General features: G+C 34.0%; 1 protein-coding gene across 1 annotated transcript in view; it reads left to right on the forward strand.

Annotated features, from left to right (window-relative positions):
* The window catches only part of LOC146995396 (cullin-5-like), a 201,130-nt gene that overhangs the window by 73,421 nt on the left and 106,587 nt on the right, over positions 1-21,122 (forward strand). The window contains exons 2-6 of the mRNA XM_085823109.1: positions 847-954; positions 6,759-6,823; positions 6,977-7,103; positions 8,946-9,131; positions 20,778-20,871. Coding sequence (XP_085679235.1) covers positions 847-954; positions 6,759-6,823; positions 6,977-7,103; positions 8,946-9,131; positions 20,778-20,871 — 580 coding nt within the window. The remainder of the gene's footprint in view (positions 1-846; positions 955-6,758; positions 6,824-6,976; positions 7,104-8,945; positions 9,132-20,777; positions 20,872-21,122) is intronic.

Below are 21,122 nucleotides of genomic sequence, written 5' to 3' on the forward strand. Positions count from 1 at the left end.
GAAGTGGTTATTCACCCTTTTGAGCATTGATATGAGGCTGTGAATAGCTGTAAGCCAGTCGAGTCAAGATTATCAATGTATCATATGTATAACTTTGGAAACAATTTCAAGCAAAGTTTTAATTCAGCAAACTTAATTTAACAGTTAGGTATGCTTTTCCCAGTAATAATTTATACTTTTTTTCTTTAAATCTAAGATTCAACTTTTGTTAACGATTGTATAAACATTACTAAAAACAGATTAGAATTGATGGATCTTATAATTGCATATTTTTCAAATTATTAATTTAAATAGGAATTTAAAATTGCAAATAGATCAAACTCTCATTAAAAAACAGTTTTCTAAACATATTTAAACATTTGATTTCATTCATTGTATTTTCTTTGAATCATATCCTTTTTCTCTGTTATTAGAACTGAAAATCACTAATGTGTCTTAGAACTACTGGTATGTTATATTAGAAGATGCATGATGATTTAACAAAGTATATGTAGATAATAGCTGTATCAAGAGACATGCCTGAGTAATAATAAATTATATTAAGGCATTGAAATTTTAAATAATCTAAGGATTGAAATTATGAATACTCAAAAAAATTCTTTCTGTTGGTTTTCTAACAAATGTTTCTGTAGGTTTTCTAAACAAATATGCTATTCTAAAGAAAGAAACAATATGAAAATTGTTTCCTTTGTTTTTTGAGAATATAAATTTTTGCAATTGTGTTATTATATCTGCGAGTACATAAAATTGAGTCATTAAACAAAATTCATCTTTTTCTTTTAATATAACAAATGCTTTTTATTTTATCATTTATTGATTTGTTTTTATGTTTACTGTCTTTTCTAGGACTGTGAAAAATATGTTGCCCAGGCAATAGAATTATTTATAAGATTTAGTAAACTAGTCAAAGAAGCATTTAATGATGACTCTAGGTTCACAGCATCAAGAGATAAGGTATTACACATATTATGTTATAATTAAAAAATTTACCATATGGTATATAGTTATGATTAGGTATATAAATTTTTTTGTTTCTTTGTCTTTTTTGTTTTAGTTCAGATCTCTCTAAAAGCACAAAATGAGATAAAATTATGACTATAGTGGTGAAGTTTATGTTTGAAAAGGCACGGAAGATTAGAAATGGACCAAAAAATTGCACTCAGTTACATTATCTGTTATGTAGGGAAGACTTGATGATAAACATGACTACAATTCATGAAGTTAAAACTAGAATTTATTTACATAAGAATGAAAATAAAAGTAAAAGAATAGTTGTAAAACATTTTGTACACGTCCATCCTCATGATTGTTCACTTTTCGTCTGATCACACCCTATTCTAGACGGCGCTTTTATATAATCTTAGTTACAGTTGCAGTTCCCACAGTCATTTGTCCACTTGCCTGATTTAAATGCAGTTATACAGTACAAAGTCTGAAATCTGGACTCGTCAGGACTTCAGCGGTTCCGGATTTGGGACTTTTCTGGATATTAGATCATCAGTTAAAATTTAGTAAGATGGCATGTAGAAATTATACAATTAAAAATATGAAATTTGAGTTTATGAAATAAAGAGAAATTATGATCTAAAAAGTATCAAAATTTATTAATTTAAAAAAAAAAGCAGCTTACTATTTATTTGTTTTTTTTTTTTTTTTTATTAAACCTTTCTTTCAATGTAAGTTGTTTAAGTTGCTTTATTTTTTTGTGCTCATACTTTCTTTTTAATTCTATAAACAGACATAATTTCTTGTTCAGTTACAAAGTTCCACTGTTCAAGTCCTGTAATTGCTGTGTGGAGAATACCAACTAACTTATAAATCGAAATTTTTTCATTTTCAATAACCGCTCTGTCACTTTCTTCACTATCGGAAGCGGTATTTTCTGGATCTTGAACCATACTACAGATTTCGCTGTCCATTAATTGATTGATAATTGGGGCATTGTCGTTGCAATGAAAAACTTCTTTTATATCATCTTCATTTACCGCTTCTCCACGTTTCTTGACAAAATCCGTTAATTGGAAAATTTCACCTTTGGTTTGCTGTACAGTACACTCCCGATTATCCGCGGAATTGGGTGGTGCGGCCGCCGCGGATAACAAAAATCGCAGATAATCCGAAAAAAAGCTAAAAACGGATATAGCAAAAGAAAAAACAGTCATTCCAACTTTGAAAAATCGTTTTATATACAATAAAATGTAAAATAAACAGCGGGAAATGTTTAACTAACGCTTAATATTTTAGTATATCACTCAAAACTATCCTAAAATGCATTTTGTTAATGAAAATAGAAAAGTGTTTTGTATACTTACGAGAGGCGTCAAGGATACACAGAAAAATTAATACATATGTACTGTTTTAATACCGTAATGTATTATGTAATTACAAAAGCATAACTGTAAAACTAACCTTTTTGAAACAATCAGTCATTTGTGTTTGCTTTGTGCTTTGGAAGCATTTTCTCTTGATCCGAGATTGCATTTTTCGTAGCATAAGTTTCTCGGCCAACTCCGTGTCGTCTTGTTCTTCCATATAGCTCAGTAATCTGTAGACTTGTGCAAAGCCGCTTCATGAGTCTTCTGCATATGCACAGTATCTTCTTCGTCTTCACTTCACTGTCCTTCATTCTCGGTCTCTCCCCTTGCTTTCTTCACAATTTCGTCATCTGTCAAGCGTTCAAAGTCAGGTTCGTTGACGTCACACTCCAACCACTCGTTAATGCTTTCAGCATCAACGTTCTCACCACTCGGAACTGTTTTCACCATATCGGCAAAAGTTGCTGTGGGCGTCTCTATAGCTTCCTTCTCTTCTTTACAACTCAAAGGGGTTAGGTTGTTGTTGGCTTCAACATTAGGCATGAGTTTTCTCCATAATGTTATGAGGGTTGACGGTTTCACTGAGTTGTATGCAGATGCAATATCGTAGATGCTGTCGAAGATTGTGTAGTGTTTCCAAAACTCTTTCAGATAACCTTCTTCAATTTTGGTCATTAGCAGCTTGGTTCTGTATGTTCTCTTCATTGTTGCAATGACTACTTGTTCCATGGGTTGGGTTAGCTCAGTAATGTTTGGGGGGGGGAGAAACTTTGCAAAAATTTGTCCATCAGAAGACTTAACATGCTTGTTGCTGGCTGAGAAGGTGTGTTGTCGATCAATAGCACAGCTTTTTCAGGCAGGCTTTTCGATTTAAGATGTTTTGCACTTGAAGAAAAAAGATGTTTTCGAACCATTCTTGAAAAATGTTTCGGTTCATCCATTCCTTTTTTTGGTTAAAGTAAACAACGGGTAAATTTTCTATCCTTGTGCCTTTGAAAGATCTCTTTTTTTTTTTTTTTTTTTTTTTTTTTTTTAACTTTCCAATGACAACAAGTCTAAGTTTATGTCCACCGGTAGCCTTACTGCAAGACATGATAGTGATCCTATGCTTTGCTGCTTTTATAACCCGCCGCTTTACTTTCATTTTCAAATGCTAAAGTGCGATTCCCGATTTGTCGACAAAAGTCCCGATTCGTTGGCATTTTAAATTTGATCAAAAGATAGCTCTTTTTTTTAATACAAATTCTTCAAATTCATGGTGGAAATCGTCGGCTGCTTGTTGGTCACCACTAAGTTTCTCCCAATGAAGTCCAATTTCTCGAATTCCATGTCGCTGCTTAAAACGAGTCAACTAGCCAAAAGATGCATCAAAATTTCCTTTCAGGCCTAACAACTCAAAAAAGGTTTTTGCCTTCGCCGCAATGATAGGACCATTTACAGGAGTACCCTGTTTTCGTACTTCAGCTAACCACTCTGTCAATGCCGTGTCTAGCTCATCAAAGGTAGAACCTTTCACACTTTTTCGCGTTTTCTTTGCGGAAGCACTATCCGACATTGATGCAAAGTTCACCAGTTTGTCTTTTTGCTTTAGAATGTCACGCACTGTTGTTTCCGCGATTCTGTAATCCAATTCCATATGCTACCTTGTAGCGCTGTTTGCTACTTTGGAAATTAATTCTAGTTTTGGCGCTATCGTCAACACAACCTTCTTTCATTTTCCTGACATTTTAAATGAGTAACAAAAACACAAAACCAAAAAGAACAAGCACTGAATACAATAAAAAGATAAGAAATTTAACTCGGACCGGTTCACAAACACTATTAGGCTTAAACTAACAATGGCGAGTGAAAGGAAGTGAACGTGTCAGTAAGATTAAGACGAGAAAGGGCGGTGGAGCGGGCACTGCAAGCGTGAGTAATCACTTACTCATCATAGGGGCCGAGGGTAAGGTTCCGAGAAGGCCTGGGATATTTTTGCAATAAATAAGCACGATGTTAGCAAATTTACCGTTTCGCTCAGTTTTGTGAAAATTTTTATTTTGTTTGCTTTACGCTTGTTTAAAAAAAAAAAAATGTGCGGCAGGCGCGGATAATCGGGAGTCTACTGTACCTGAATGTCTTTAAAGTTCGTAGCTTAATGCTTTATCTAGGGCCGCCGCTAAAATCACATAATGCAGTCTCTACGGGTCTTAAATTCTGCTACAAAGTGCCTTCCCAAGTTCTAAATTTTCACCGCACTTTAACTTTGCATCCATTCTAAATCATAAAAAACTTCTCATCCCTTAATTTTCCTGCTCGGTGCTTCCTCAAATTCTAAAAATTTCGTCTTCCCTAAATTCTGCCGCCGCTTCTGGGTTTATGGTGAATAACATATCAGTTATTCTTAATTAAAATAGCACTAAATGTAATCTTTTGGCCTATGAGTTTCATTAACAAAATCTATTTTTAGAATATGAAAAGAAATTTTTGTTGAATTTGCCTTGTCAACATTTATTAAAGCATTTAAAAATCTATAATCATTGCTAAGCGTAAAAGGTTGCCATACTCTTGTTATTCAATTACTAATATAAAAAAAAGTTTAAATATTATTGCATAAGTTATTACTGAAGCTGTCATGTATTGATAAACATGCAGTGAAGAAAGCAAAATATAATAAATAATGACTTGCCAGGTCGACATCATGGATATAAAATAGGTGAGTGTTTCGGTTTGAGATGTATGCCAAGCAGACAGCTACAGATCCAAATTATTAATCTCACAAATTTATGCTTACATGATTGTTTTTCCATAACAAGTTATTTTATTTAGTGCCTAAATGAATTTAAGAATCGAAATTTTTAAATGAAAATCTCCACGTGTTTTATTATGGAAGGAAAAATCAAATGCACATGTGTAAAAAAAAATATACCCCCCCAAAAAAGTTTTTGTGGCTTTTGAGGTCTGGATTTTAGATCATTCCGGATAATGGACGTCGGGATTTCAGACTTTGTACTGTATTAGTTTCTGGTGCTATGCTTAAATTAGTTGAAATTATTAAAAAAATTTGTCAAGTTAAAAATTCCGATTAGTAGCAGTAATACTTATTTAACATAAATTATTGCAAGCAGAATTAAAATTGCTGAAATCCAAAAGTCAGAATTTTATGGAAAGAGAGCAAAGTGTACATGCAACTATTTCTAAATCTCAATGGCTGTCATTGGCAGTTATGATTCATAGCAGTCTTTAACTGGACAGAACTTTACCTAAAATCTACGGAAAATGAAAGATAAGAAACTATTCTTCGTTCTTAAGAAACAGTCAACAGAATTCATAAAAATCACTTAAATTTTATTTTCTTTGAAGTAGTGATGAGATGCTCAAGGTACATTCAATTTAAGTGGCAGATGAGAAATTTCCCATCTGTCTCATATCTAGGTACTTCTATTATGATGTTTTAGGCAAACATCTTGAGCTTGATAACTGATAGCTAAGGTAATTTTTCATCTGTCTGATATTAATAAGCAACAATGTCTAGAAAATTGAATTTTTTGAGAGCATGGAAAAAATTTTTTCCCCCTTCCCCATATTTTGAAGATTAAAATTATTATATAACTTTGTTTGCAAAAATTATTTTTCATTTTAAGGTATATAACAAGTACATATACAGTTTATAAAACTGAAAGATTGACTTTGCTTTTTTTTTTAAATCATTTATTTATTTAAAAACAAAATTCTTCTAGCTTAACAAATATTTAAAGCCATGTGTATATATGCATATGAAATTCAGTGGCAAACAAAACTAATTTAATAAGACAACTGAATTTAAGTAAGAATCTAAACTCATTCAATCAAGTTAATTGAATTACATGACAGAAAGGAATTAATGCTTAGATAAAAGATACTCACCTTTAACTGTGGAATTATCTATAAAACTTTACTCTGAAAGGGGGAGGGAATTGTGTGTTTAAATTTTGAGTTTGACTTTATTAGAAATGTTAATAACTTTGATTTTCAAATCAAATTCAAAATTGGTTTTTGATATTAGCTAAAGTGAATAAAATAGCAAAAGAATATAAACTCAGAACTTTCACATGTTACAATAGAATTCTGTTCTATAGTGGAAGAAGAAAACAATCTTTTTAGAGCAAACTTAATTGAATTTGATAATTTACTATTATTCTTATGTGTTTATATAAATATTGTGTCATAATCTTTTTCTTTTTAATTTAAAATTTGTATGCCTCACTTTATAAACCTAGTCAGAAAGTTCTAAGCTTTCTGACTTGATTTACTGGACTGTGAGATGCATTTAATTGTGGTTTTTATTATTGCATTAGATACTTATTGAATTCCATTATTCTATTTGCTGTAGTAGAAAGATTTATTACTTTTTGATATTAACAGGCAGATTTTGAATTATAATGCTCCCCTGTTTGTTTAATATTTTTAATTTTTCCTTCACAGGCCTTTAAGCAAGTTATCAATGATTCATCCATTTTCAGTTTAGGAATAACTGCAAAACAAAATGAGTAAGATTATTTCTGTTTTCATGTAAATTTCTTAAATTGGTTATTTTACTCTGTAACATAAACTATCAAAGTGCAACTTTTAAAGCAATTTTAGTAATTTTTGAAAAATTCTTACAGATCTGATTTTGAGTATTAATGTTTTCTTGTGTATAGGGCTGGCAGCAAAACACGTTCACAGTCTCATTATCCTGAATATTTTTCGAATTACTGTGAGATTGTGCTTAGGAAAGCACGTACAAGGAGAAGACTGACATCAAAAGAAATGGAACAAATGAAAGTAGTATGTATTTGTATTTTCTTCTTGCTATTTCAAACATAGAATAGACATTTACTATTAAAAATGATTGAAAAGAAGTTTGTATGATGTCAGTTTGCAAATTCACATGTAGTAAGATTAAGTAATAGTTGTAATAGACATGATTATAAGAAATTATGTATCAGTAAAGACAATTTATACTATCTTACATACAGTAGTGTTGAGAAAAAAGTTGCGTTTGCTGTGGTTTTAATGAGGGTATTAACTTAATCATGACACAAATTTTCACGAATTTTAAGGAATTTTTAAAATTTTAAAACTGTCAGTTTTTTTTGGCAAATTTCAAAATATTTCCTTCTTTTTCTTCTTCTTTTTTTTTTTTTTTATGTGTAATTTTCCATTAGAATTTTGCAAAAATGCAGTGCAAAATAATCAAAAATCCAAGCATTAAGGAATTTTCTGAGGCTTCACAACTATCAAATTTTTCTGTAAATGCAAATAAATCCATAAATTTTAGATTTTATATATGATTTTTTAAATTTTGTTATAATTACTACATAATATTTAAATATGTCATTATATTTTTATGCCATTTTCTTTTAAAATATCCAAAAAATGTACTGCAAACTAATCTGACTCCAAGATCCAAACTACAAGATTAAACTTTGAATTAACCAGCTGAAGTTACATAAAGTTGCCTTCTGTTGCTATCAGTGCCAATAAACAATTTTGATGCCAAATGATGCTTTTTCTTTTCTTTTTTAAAGTGTTCTACTTAAGTGGGAAAAAAAAAACTGCATATATCTGATATAATATTAAAAAACACAATCTAGTCAGATCATAATCTTGATCAAAAATAAACTTATTGAATGTGTTCATAGAATTTGATTGGTTTATAAATGTAAATTTAATCTAATAATGCTTATTTTGTCATGTACTAGTTACAACGTTGCTGCTGCAATTCTAGCAGATTCTCTCCCTTCCCCAAACATTATTATCTTCCATCATGAAATTTTCTGTAAATCTGCTAATATAGGGATTTTGTGAACTTTCACGTCTTATTCTTTGCTTGCCCCACAAAGTTTGTCTTCTTCCTCCAGGATAAAATTGCTATTGTAGTTATAGCCTCTTCTCTCGAGTGGTCAGTGCTGTGGAAAGGAGGTGGCAGACCCTCGGGCCATCTTCCAGGGTGACCTCCCTCAAAATTAGAGCAGAACTGCAGAAATCTACATAAACAGAGTTAATGTAGTGGAAATACCTGTACAACCTGGTGGTAATATTCTGTTGTTCCATCCACTTATGCTGGTGTTCCACCACGCACTTGCTTGTAGTTATAGCCTAAATTATTTTATTGTTGCTTGCACCTCGAAATTGATTGGTATCTTGCAGAGCTATTAGATATTTATCTAAGCAAGAAACAAGAAAAATGAGCAATGCTGTTGCTGGAATTCAAACTTTGAACCTTCCAGTTACTTCCAGCCAGACATGCTTCCCATTAAACCATGAAGGTACATGGTAAGGAAAGGGAAAAGTCCTTTACATTTTACCCTCACTAAAGGGCAACTTAAAAGTTGGAAACTCAAATGTAAAATCCAAGTGGTGATGAATTATCATTCACTATATTTTAATACAAGTGCCACTTGTAGAGCATTTATGTATTTATTAGAACAATTCCGTCGCCAGGATTCAACCATGAAATCACATGCTAAGGAAGGTGAAATTTCCCTATCCTTGATTTTTCTTATTTGAAGGTACTGAAGATGTAAATAACTATATCTAGTATTTGAAGATAAAATCAATAAATTTTATGTTTAATATTTTAGTTTCAATTTAGAACTAACAGCATGTGCTTATTCTTGTACATAGTTGCAGATGTATTCAGATCATTTTGAAAAGGCGTACATTGATGCAACAGAAGCTTTCTATAGGGTTAAAGCTCCACAGTATTTAGAAGCAAATGGTGTTCAAAACTATATGCAATATGCTGAGCAGAAGTTGACAGAGGAAGAGCAGCGGGCTGCTAAGTACCTTGAATCTCATTCTGTACAGTCGGTAAGTAGTTTCTTTAATGTTTTCTGGCTTAATTTTAATATATATTATTGTATATATATATATTAATATTAATATTAATATCTTTACTTCATTTTATCTTTTTAAATGGTGCAATTTTGATATGAATTTGCAAAAAGCAGCAAATTTCCTGTTCTTTTGCAATGGGAAAATCTGCTAGTTGGATAAACTAATAAGTGTATCTTAAGAACATGGCAAAGGAATATCTTTTTATTTCTTTTTGAAATGTTAAAAGTGCAATAAAATGTGAGTATTTCTTTGAATGTAAAATTATTCAAACTTTTTACAATGTATTGGTACGAAATGCCCAGCCTCAGTAAGATAGCTGCTCTGCAAAGTAGTCTTAGGGTTGCCAAAAAAAGGCAAGGGAAGACAGGATTGCCACATTTGGCGACAAAATTGACTATATGCCATAGACAGATGGAGAACCTTCTGAAACGAATTCTTACTGGTTTAGCCCAGAATGTTCTCGAACACAAGCGAAAAGCTATATAAACTCTGCTGGTATGTGGAGAGTCAGTTCGCACAGAGTTCTAGTCAATTCATTGAGCGAGTGTCTCCAAATCTAGTGCTGAGTTGGTTGTCGAGTGCATCGAGAGAGCCTCTTTGGGAATTCTGAGTTAGAACATCGCCAAATTTGATCTTTGAGTGTGTTGAGCTCCGGCAATCACTGAACCAAGGAGTCGGGAGGTGTGCTTTTGTGTATTGTCGAGTGCATCGCGAGTTGTAGTGTGGAGAGTCTCGAGAGTATGTAGACTACCGAGAACGACCGAGCAGAATCAGGAGCTGTACTCTGGTGTTTTACTGTGAAGCTGTCTCCACTGTTATAGCCAGATAACCTGAAGGCTGTGTCGCTGATTCTTCCAGCATGTTTGTAGTAGATCTTCGATGACTGTAAAAAACATTATTTTGAAGCTGTCTTGAATAATACTGGCCAATAAATTGTGTTTCTATTTTTCATCAAGTGCTGTGATCTTATTCACTCAAATCCATATAAAGATACGTGAAGAGAAAAATGCAACGGTATTATAATTTTGAATAAAGGGCTAGTATAAATCTTTTATCCCTCAGTGGCACAGCTTTTTGAATGTGCTTTTGAAACATAACATTTAAACAGCTTTTATTAGCTAAGTTTGTGTAATTATTTTCGTCTGTTTCCATAAGCTAAATATTGTACTTACATCATTGAAAAATTAAGAAAATAAGATGTTTTAGGGCTGATGAAAAAGAAAGTATTGCAGTTCTTCAGAAATATGGTAGTGTGGCCAATAACCGAGAATGCAAAAATTCATATTTTTTGAAGTTGTACTTTTTAAGTAACCAAATTTTATAGACATATGAAGTGAAAAATTGATAGAAAAGTGTTAGAATTTGTTTGAATATTCCTATATCTAATTTACGATAATTACTTGCTCTATGTATTGTTGGACAGTGGAATGTACAACAAAGATATTCTATAAAGAAAACTGGTAGTATTCCAAACACAAATATCAGTTGGTGTAATTTCCTCTGAGAAATTAATTTTTCTATGTAAAACAAGAATGTGGAGAAGCATTTGTGCTCCACATAAGGATACCCAAACAAAGATTTCTCTCCAAATTCACTAATGCATTATTGCTATCTAGTCACCGATGAGTTTGAGAATTTTCGGTAGGGTTTTGGGTAATCAGGAAGTACCTTTAAATGTTTAGAATGATAATTATTGAGGTTATTCATTTAAAGTAATATTTTCAGGTTTAAAAATAAAAGTTGGAATTTTGGAATATTAAAATATACAGGGTGTCCACTAAAGTGCACTACCACCCGTTTAACTTCTGAACGGCTACGGCTATAGTCAGTGGTGTCCAGGTATAGTAAAGTGGCTATGCACTATTACGTGAGATAATTTTCAGCACCACCTGGTGGAAAACAGCGTATCTATCTCAAAAACGGTATGAGATAGGAAGAAAAAGTGAATTACAAAGTTCTAGAGCATCATCGATTTAGTACAAAAAGACACCTCGTGGACATGAATATTAAGAACAGAATGTTTTAAATGTGCATTTGTTTATTCACAGTTTTCGAAACTGTGACGTCATGAAACAATCTTAGAAAGAAAAAGACAACTAGTTATCACCAGCTATCTTTGTTTTTGATGTTTTAAACTTCACCTAAAATGCACATCTGGACCTTGTTAGAACTTCATGTTGCATGTTGTAGCATAGCGGGTGACACTTTTGCACAAGCATCTGTAATATGTCGTTGCAGTGCTTGTGGAAGGGTCACACACACCTGTTGTTTGAGGTATCCACACAGGAAAAACTCCATTGGAGTCTGAGGTGAACGTGGGGGGGGGTCACTGTTCGAAACCCCTGTACCCGATTATTTTTTCTCCAGATTCCTCCATCAGGTACTGGTTCACTTTCGACGTCATGGGTGAACCAACCATTCGGGAGTTGAAGCTACGGCAGGTTCTCAGCAAAATCTGGTATGTCTTACAGAAGTTCTCACTATTGTGAGGCCATTAGCATATCATGGTAAAATATTGAACCAATTAGCCTGTTCTAAGTCCCCACCAAACATTAATTGAAAACTGTATTTGATGTCAAACGTTGACAGAACATGATGGATTTTTCCAGTGCCCAGTAATGGGTGTTCTGCCTATTGTATATTTCATTTCGCGAAAAGCATGCCTCATCCATCCACACTAAACCTGCCAAGAATTTTGGCTGGACATTTATCAGGTTCATGACGAAGTTGCATTATGTGAAACATCTCTAGGCATTCCCCAGTAATGCCTGAATAGGTGTTGGTCAGTATGGATGAGCACCTGATTCATTTAGGATTTTCCCAAAGTAACTTTTTGAAAGACCACAGTTTTCACTTATCTCTCTTGTGCTACTGTTTGGATATGTGAGGCCGTATGATAAGACATCTTCCAGTTGCACTTCCCGCCCTACCTTTGCTGGTCTGCCAGATCGAAGTCAGCTAGTCATGCAGCCTATCTCCTTTAAACGTTTCACAACCTGTAGGATAGTTTTTTTATGAAGAATGCAGGCCTGCAAGAAAACATTGCCGATGCAACTGCATTGCTGATCATTCCTTGTGCTCACATTCATGTAAGTGGATTCTCAATAATCATTTTTTGAAAATTGCTCCATGATAATGAACTTCAACATACAAGCATGAGGACATATCTCTTTTATAGCTCAGGTGAAACGGCGTGGCGTTTCGTACACTATTTGCAATGCACAAATTCACATACCAAGCTCAAGTTGCATTGAATTGATGTGTTTTGCGACACGATTGTGCGTGATCTGTATGTTATCATCTCTGTTTGTAAAGACAATCAGTATAAGGATGCACCCCATGGGTTTTGAACCAGACTCCACTCGACTGTGAATTACATGCGACATCGCTGTGCCACGATATGGCCATGTTTTTCATCCAAAAAATAATCTTTTCTCCTTTTGTTCAAGTTTTGTGACGTCACAGTTTTGGAAATAGCGAAGAAACAAATGTGCGTTTTCAGTGTTCTGTCTTTAGCATTCATATTCATAAGGTGTATATTCGTATCGACAATGCTCTACAATTTTGTAATTCACTTTTTCTCCCCATTTCGTATTGCTTTTAAGATAGAGAGGCTAACTCTGCCATTGTTCACCAGGTGGCTCTGTAAGCTAGCTCATCAAGTAGGCACCAGGTGTAAGCTATCTCATCAAGTAGCACATAGCCTAGACACAATTTTATGAATATATCTGCAGCCGTTCGGCAGTTAAACGGGTGGTATCGGGCTTAAGTGTACCCTGTATATTTCATAGTTTTCTGTAGAAGGTTTTCAACTGAAAACAAGAAATTCTAAAAAGATTTTATAAAAAATGATTCTAAAAGATTTTTCAAATTCCTCTTTCTATAATTTCTTCTTCTTAAGCGGAATAGCGGTATTTTTTGTAGCCTTCTTCGCACAATTTGATGATTTTTGACAGACAGAGAATAATGCTGATCTAAAATTTCAAAAAGTTATGTACACACATCTTTTATGTTCTAATTAGGTATTTATCTCCTAAAAAAAATAAATCGGGAAACTTATTTACACAACAAATTTTCATTTCTTTTGTTCTGTGAAAAATTTTGTGGTGATTGCTTTAAGAACAGATTTAAAGCAAAAATTTAGTGGTTTTGCACCAAAATACTGTATTTTTGTAGAAATTTTAGTGTAGTTTCTTCATTGCAGCTTAAATTCACGAGTGCTTATTTTGAAACTGAGTTTAAGACAAATACAGTCAAAAGTCATTAATCCGGACTCGTCATTACTTCGGTGATTCCGGATTATCGATTTTTCCGGATCAGTTTAAATCTGGTAAGATGGCATGCAGAAATTACAAAATTAAAAATATGAAACCGTAATTTATGAAATAAAGAACAATTATGATCTAAAGGGTATCAAAATTTACAAAAAGAAAAAGCTTAATATTTATTTGTTTACTTTATTAAACATTTCTTTCAACACGCGCATAGTTGAAATTAGAAAATTGCAACCAGAAAACTACTTGATGTGTATTCATGATATTTATAATAACGAGGAATTTGATTTAAATCATATCAAAGACGGAGTACACCGAGATGAAATGCTACATTTAGTAAGGAATTATAAGCCAAATAAAATAAAAACATCTGCCCTGAAGATAAGGATAGTGCTGACAGATCAATTTCCAATTCATTGCGCGCAGCGGCGTCCCCCCCTCCGGCCGTGAAATTGATAAACATATTTCGGATTTCGAAACATACTTTTGCTTTGTAGATCCTTTACATATTAGTAAATATATATCGGAAATTCTATTTGACATAATTGAAAGTTCAAGCTTACTTTTATAAAATTGCTGTAACAGTCTGCAAAAAATAATAAGCCGGATCCAATTCGAAGATTAAGGAACAACGCAATCTGCAACATTAACCGAATTAGATAATTTTAGCTTAGTTTATACTGTCCATTATACATTAAACGCACATGCGTAAATGTATTATGCGCATGAGCACACGCATATTCGCAGCCGTAAAGATCTTAACGCGAACGCGTAAACGCCTATGCGCATGCGTCAAAGAGACGCATGCGCAGAAAGTTTGTAGCTTTGAGGTCCGGATTATATTTCATTCTGATTTATGGGTGTCCGAATTAACGACTTTTGACTGTAATATAATGATTGTCTATCAAAAATGCTGGAACTTAAAATGTAATGAAAATAAAGTGTAGGAAAAACAATGTGTAGGAAAATATTTAACAACTTCTGTTAGTTCAATTCGCGATGCAAATATGAAAGTAGAAAGAAAATTTCAGTATACTGTCACCTTCATAAGAATTTTATTGAAAGGAAATTGGTGCTTATGTATTAGCTGGAACTCAGCAAAAATACTATCTCTGACTCTGGTTCTCGTAGATGGCCATCAAACCATGAAGCTGCTGCAGAATCTTCTAAAAAAAATGACTTCTTTTTTTTTTTTTTCCCTTTGTCTTTTCTTTTCTTTTACTTTCTCTCTTCAGTTTTTTTTTTTTTTGGGGGGGGAGAAGAGGAAGGATTGCCAATTTTTTAATTTGCAGTCTCAACTTTTAGATCAATTAGAGCAAGTACTTATTTTCATTGCATCATTTTTGAGGGGAATGGATCTTTTCTTGTGGAATGTTTTAAGGGACAGAGCTTATTCACCTTATTTAAATTTTTTTGCATTTTTCATCTTGTCTTCACTAGATTTGCTGAGAAATGTATTAGAAATAATCTATTAATTTAAGCAGTATGCTGTTTTGCCAAAAATTTGTGTGTAGGAAATTATTCATGACAGAAGCCATATACTGGAAATAAAATTTCAGCGAGAGCCAGCAAAGTGTTAGAATAAGAACTGGGAAATGGATTGAGATAAGTCACTTGCCTTATTCAACAGAAATCGCACAGAGATAGAAAAAAGCCGCAGAGAATAACAATCTAATAAATTTTGGAATGTGATTGCTAAACAGTATCCATGGGAATCAGAAAACCAGTTCCGTCAATCTGCTGATGTTGAAAATATATTTCATTGTTCAAAGATGCAATAGATTGAAGCTTTTGGTATTGCAGAGTAATGGGTTAATATACAAGTATCATATAATTTAAATTTTGATTCTGTTTTCAAGTTTAGACTGTTTACCCGGAACCCCAATGTTACATGACGAAAACGCCTTCTCCGATGGGCAGCGGACCGCTTGCGGGGGCTTTCACTGTAAGTCTGCTCTGTCTTATGTTTGTCTTGTAGCAGTATTTATTAGGGGCAAAATGCCTTCGTGGAAGACTTTCTAAGGCGAAACGCGGGCATTAGAAACCTCGAAAATGAATTCATCACCGAAAAAGATGTAGTCGGGTTCGAGCCCAGCTAAAACAGGCATTAGCATGTAATCTTCATGACATGTTCTTTCACCCTTCTGTTTCTCGTCGTCTTCCTCTCTCAAACACTCTCGTTAACCTCTCAGTCTTACACGAGCCCTGTTTTTGTAACTAAGTTCACCCCAGCATACTTACTAATGAAAAACATTTCGAGTTTAGAGATGACATTTGAGACTTACTTAAATATTTGAAATAAAAAGGAGAGAGAAAGAGAGTGCGAGAGAGAGAGAAAAGTTTTGATTAATGAGGCTGTACAGTAAGTCCAAAAAACCAACTTCTTCCTGTCTTCTCTACTATGTGTATGGCCTCAGTTCAATATTATTTTCTTCAGCGGGAGGTCAACAATTTCATGCCGTTTTTATTCTTTCTTTTACAGCACCCTTCCTGACTCTTTGGTTTTTTTCCTCCTCTTTTTTCCGAACGCTTGCGGGGGCTTGTTCAAAAGGGGGAGTATAAGGTATTTCTCCCGCTTTCCTAGCGCACTGATGGAGCACCTTCCCTGGGAGATAAAAAAGAAGGATTCGTTGCGAAGAACAGTGACCAATAATTTTCTTCTCCTCCTTCAGTGTATTAAGAAAGTTTAGATAAAATGCAGTTTCCCTTAGAAAGTCTTCCACAGAGGGCAAAGGTGACATTCAGACGGGAGAAAGAACCCCAGAAGAAGAATTGGGTTGGCTGCAAAGGATGGAAAAAGCACTCTTTCTCCAAAAGAATTCATCGTATGTCTAAAGTAAGGTTCGTTTTGCAATAAAAAAAAGGAAACACGTAAGTCTCGTATCTTTTACAGATCAAAGAAAAAATGCTCGAGGGCTATACGCAAAGGGAGAGGAATAGAAATAAAGTTAATATAAAACAAGAATTACCACTTACAGCAACCTTTCCTGGAAAAAATGCATGCTGGAAGGGATAAGGAAATACATATTTGGGCATGCTAAAGAAGGCGGGAGGAAATGAGCAGAAGAAGCGCTCTTGGAAACAACTTAGTAGAGCCTAGAAAGAAGAAGCGCTGTGCATAGTTCGAGTCCTTTCTCACCCTGGGAGTGATTTTTCCTTCCACTTTCTCGTCTAACTGGAAGACATGATCATGTGTGTCGAAAACATAGCTTTAAACGAGTAGAGGGGCCTATGTCGGGGCTGAGAGAAGAAAATGGAAAAAGAAGTTCGCATATTTCTCTCTCTATGTATTCATATGGAAGAAGAATCTCGCATGTTTCTCGCATTGCGGTCGCTTGCGCCGGGGTCAAAAATTCGAAAAGTGGGGTAGGGTACATTTAAACAGCGCGCGAAATCTAGCGTACGCCGATTTTCTTATCTTCCTCGCCTCAAAGCCTGTCGGGTGTCTGTAAAGTAAAATGGCCACCACGTCCTTTTTCTGTGACGTAGCAGAGCAATGGCGCAGAAGTGTGTATTTCGGCTGCTTGACGTCCACCGTGCCTGCACTTAAAATTTCTCAGTTAGCCTCAAAATTACTGGTACCCGTAAGAAAAACCCGTATAGATTTATAGAAAGAATGCCCATGCGAAACGCACCGGAGTTCTCTCTGTAAAATTCAGTTTACACTTTTCTGATTTTTTTTTTTTTTTTTTTTTTTTTAAGTGGGAAACTACTTTCTCAGAGACCTCATTTGCTTCTTTTTCCATGCACTGGGAAAAGATTCTTCCGCTGGGGGGAAGGAATGCTTTACGCTCCTCTCAAAGACTATCAAACTGGCAATCTGAGACAGAATTACAGAGCCCCTTTGGTACTCTCTTCTCATTGAACAGAGACAAAATGTTCAAAAAATGCCCCTTCCACACTCGTGAAGCAAGAAAGCACACTTTCGAATTCTATTTTCTTCTCCGTAATTCAGGGGAAATCTTCGCTGACAGGAGAGGACGGTGAAAGGGTTAAGTACAGATATCCCCCTCGTAGAGTGTTGACACTGCTCTTGGGGGGCGAAAGAGAGAGAGAGAGAGGGAAAAAAAATGCTTACGCAGGCTTTGTACAGACACCACGAAACAGTGTTCGAATCCTGGCGAGGGCACTGCACAATTACAAAGATTTTTATCTCTTTTTCATCCAGTTACTCAGCGAAAAACCAAAGACTACAGCAGGCTTCAACTAAAATCCCGTCTGCAGAAGCCCACCGAAAACATCGCAGGTCTGGAGCGACAACTAATCAACACCAGGGTTCAGTACACCCTTCCTGCTTTGCTTGTTAATAATTATTGTTGTCATATTTCCACATTCTTTTTTACAACTCACTCCATGCATGTTCCACAGGATTTAAGTCTAAAGAATATTGGAGAGATCTCAGAAGGGGAGAACAAAAGTCGAATTGGGGGTGCACGAAAAATTCTCTTCAGAATTCATTTGGAGGGTTTGAAACTGCATTATGCAAATGTTGTCCCCTGAAAATAACTGGCTGCTCGTCGTTCCTCATGTGGTCTCCTTCAAGAACGTTGGGATCAAGCCTCCACAGGGAGACGGGTGGGGGTTTAGCCAAGCTGGCTGCCCCGTCTTGGTTAAAAGAGGTTGTTTATGCACGATGAAAAATATGCAATGCCTTTGCTGAGAATCGAACCACGACAACAATGATGAATTTAACATCGCAAGAGGAATATGTGTTCAGTTATGCAAGGGACATGCTCTTGACCACGGTCTTCCTTCACCGAACCAAATCCGACAAAATTGTTCTCCGAAGAAGCACATCGAAATTGGACCGTAAATATGTTCGTGAATACAATGCTGGGCTGGTAAGGACTCTTACCAAATTTTTACCAAATATTTCTACCTTATTTAAAAATTTGTTTCTTCGATTCCGAAAAAGATCATATTCTGCAGTTTTAGAAAATAGGCGAGGAAAACTTATAAACTACTATAAATCTATTACAGAATCACAGGCGGATAAATTTTTGGTATTTTCTGATTATCTGGACCTCTCCAATATCAGCATGTCATAAAATTGCCATGTTTTAGCCATATTTTCAAGTATACATGCAGCCAACAGCCAACTAATGCATTTGCATACAAATGGTAGTTGCATATGGATTTATATGCTATATATTTAACTGTTTCACTTGTACTGGCTGTTAAAGATGTAAATTTTGGCTGTATAGATTGTTTTTTTTTTTTTTTTCTTGTAAAATTCCTTGCTTCTTAGAAAGTGTCCTTTTTATTATTATTTGTGAGCAATACAGTACCTAAAATCTGTAAAGATGCCAAACAAAAATTTTTTGTCCATTCTCAAAGCCACAAATAATTTTGCAAATTTTTGTAAAGATGTGGATAATCAGAAAGTGCCAAATTTTTTCTAATGAATTCTAATAAAATATATATTTTAAGTTAGTTATTTCCATAAACAAAGACTAAAACTGAAGTACAGTACAAAATCCGAAAATTCGATATTGGGAATGATCTAATAATTGCATCTCCTGACTATCAACACAAAATAAATTAACAAATATAAGTAAATAAAATAAATTAATTAAAAAAAAGTCCTTATGAAGTGTAGGAACGGAAACTATAATGCTGAAGAAAAGAAAGCACATGTGCCATAAATGTGATTAATTGAGATTTCTGCACATTACTATCTAACATTTGCTAGCTAGGGAGTCACATCGCGTGGCCAGTGACAATAATTGATGTTGTATTGATGTTGGACACAAACAGACTTTTGTCCCTTGGTTGGTTGGGGGGTTGCCATTTTACTGTTTGAGCTAAACAATGAGCAAAGCAGCAATATTACTATGCCTACATGTCATCGTACTAGATACAGTCAAAAGTCGTTAATCGGGATGCCCATAAACCGCAATGATCTATAATCCGGACCTCAAAGTTAAAAACTTTCTGCGCATGCGTCAACGCATAATGCGTTCACACATGCGCATATGCGTTAACGCATTCGCGTAATACCTTTATACATGTGCATATGTGTGTACACATGCGCATAGTATGTTTACGCATGCATGTTTAATGTATAACGGATGGTATAAGCTAAGCTAAAATTATCTATTTCAGTTAATGTTGCAGATTGCATTATTCCTTAATCTTCGAATTGGATTCAGCTTATTATTTTTTGTAGACTATTAGAGCAATTTTATAAAAGTAAGCTTGAACTTTCGATTATGTCAAATAGAACTTCCGATGCTGGATACTGCCAAAGGATCTACAAAGTGAAAGCATGTTTCGATGTCCATCAAACAAAAAGTGGAATTGCTGCAAAAAATGGATAAATGCATATCCTTTGTTTCTCTAACCATTCCAAAATCTGCTTATCAATTTCACACTGCTCTGCGGGGGAGGGGAACGTCGCGGTGCGCAATGAACTGGAAGTTGATCTGTCAGCACTATTCTTATCTTTGGGGCAGATGTTTTTATTTTATTCGGCTTATAGTTCATTACTAAATGTAGTATTTCATGTCGATGTACTCTGTCTTTGATATGATTTAAAAAAATTCCTCTTCATTATAAATATCACGAACACACATCAAATAGTTTTCTGGTTGCAATTTTCTAATTTCGACTATGCGTAATGTATGCTTTACGCATGCGTGCATTGAAAGAAATGTTTAATAAAGTAAACAAATAAATATTAACCTTTTTTTTTTTTTGGTAAATTTTGATACCATTTAGATCATAATTGTTCTTTATTTCTTAAATTACGGTTTCAAATTTTTAATTTTAGAATTTCTGCACGTCATCTTACCAGATTTAAACTGATGATCTATAATCCGGAAAAACTGTATAATCTGGAATCGCCGAAGTCCCAACGAGTCCGGATTAAAGACTTTTGACTGTATAAACTGATGATCTGAAATCCAGAAACTTTCCAAAATCCAGAATTGCTTAAGTCCATATCTCAGAATTTGTACTGTATATACTTTAAAAATATTTTATTGACAATTCTTTAAAAGCAAGATCACAGTTAAAAGAGATAAGTGACATATTTAATATTTAATTAATGATGATCAACAGTCATCAATGTTAACTGAGATCTGTTCAATTAGTTTTTATTTAGGAATGTACTTGGATTTTTATAAATAAATATCTTTTCACCCGAAATTTCAAGTTAGCATATGTATCTTTCTATAGAGAATTTTTTAAATAGAAAAAATAAAAAAAATATCTTGATTGTTTTGTTTCAATAACTGTGATATGCAAACTAAATAGTTTCTTCAATTATTTTTAGCTGTGCATAAGCTGCATATAATTAAGTTTTATCTGAGCTCTTAGTTAATAATATTTTCTTTATTAATAGTTGACTGAATCATGTGTAAGTGTGCTTGTGACAGCATTTAATGAAAATATTTTAGCAGAATGTCTACCAATGGTCAAGAATAATGAAATAGAAAGTAAGTCTACTTCGATAAACTCACTGCATAGAATAAGTATTTTAATTTCTAGTAGATGGGTCTGGCTAATAATTTAAGTTTGTTGTAAATATATTTTTAGCAGTAAATAAATAAATTACTTAATTTTTTATTACTTTGTGTCAACTTTTATTTATTTGTCAAAGTAGAATTGTTTAATCTTTAACTTTATAGAACAAAAATGTTGAGATATACAGTCAATCACAAAAAAAAAAAAAAAAAAAAAAAAAATG

Source organism: Stegodyphus dumicola, chromosome 9 (genome assembly GCF_044657685.1).
Source record: "Stegodyphus dumicola isolate Sdum_Otavi_A_Nest chromosome 9, ASM4465768v1".
NCBI lineage: Eukaryota > Metazoa > Arthropoda > Arachnida > Araneae > Eresidae > Stegodyphus > Stegodyphus dumicola.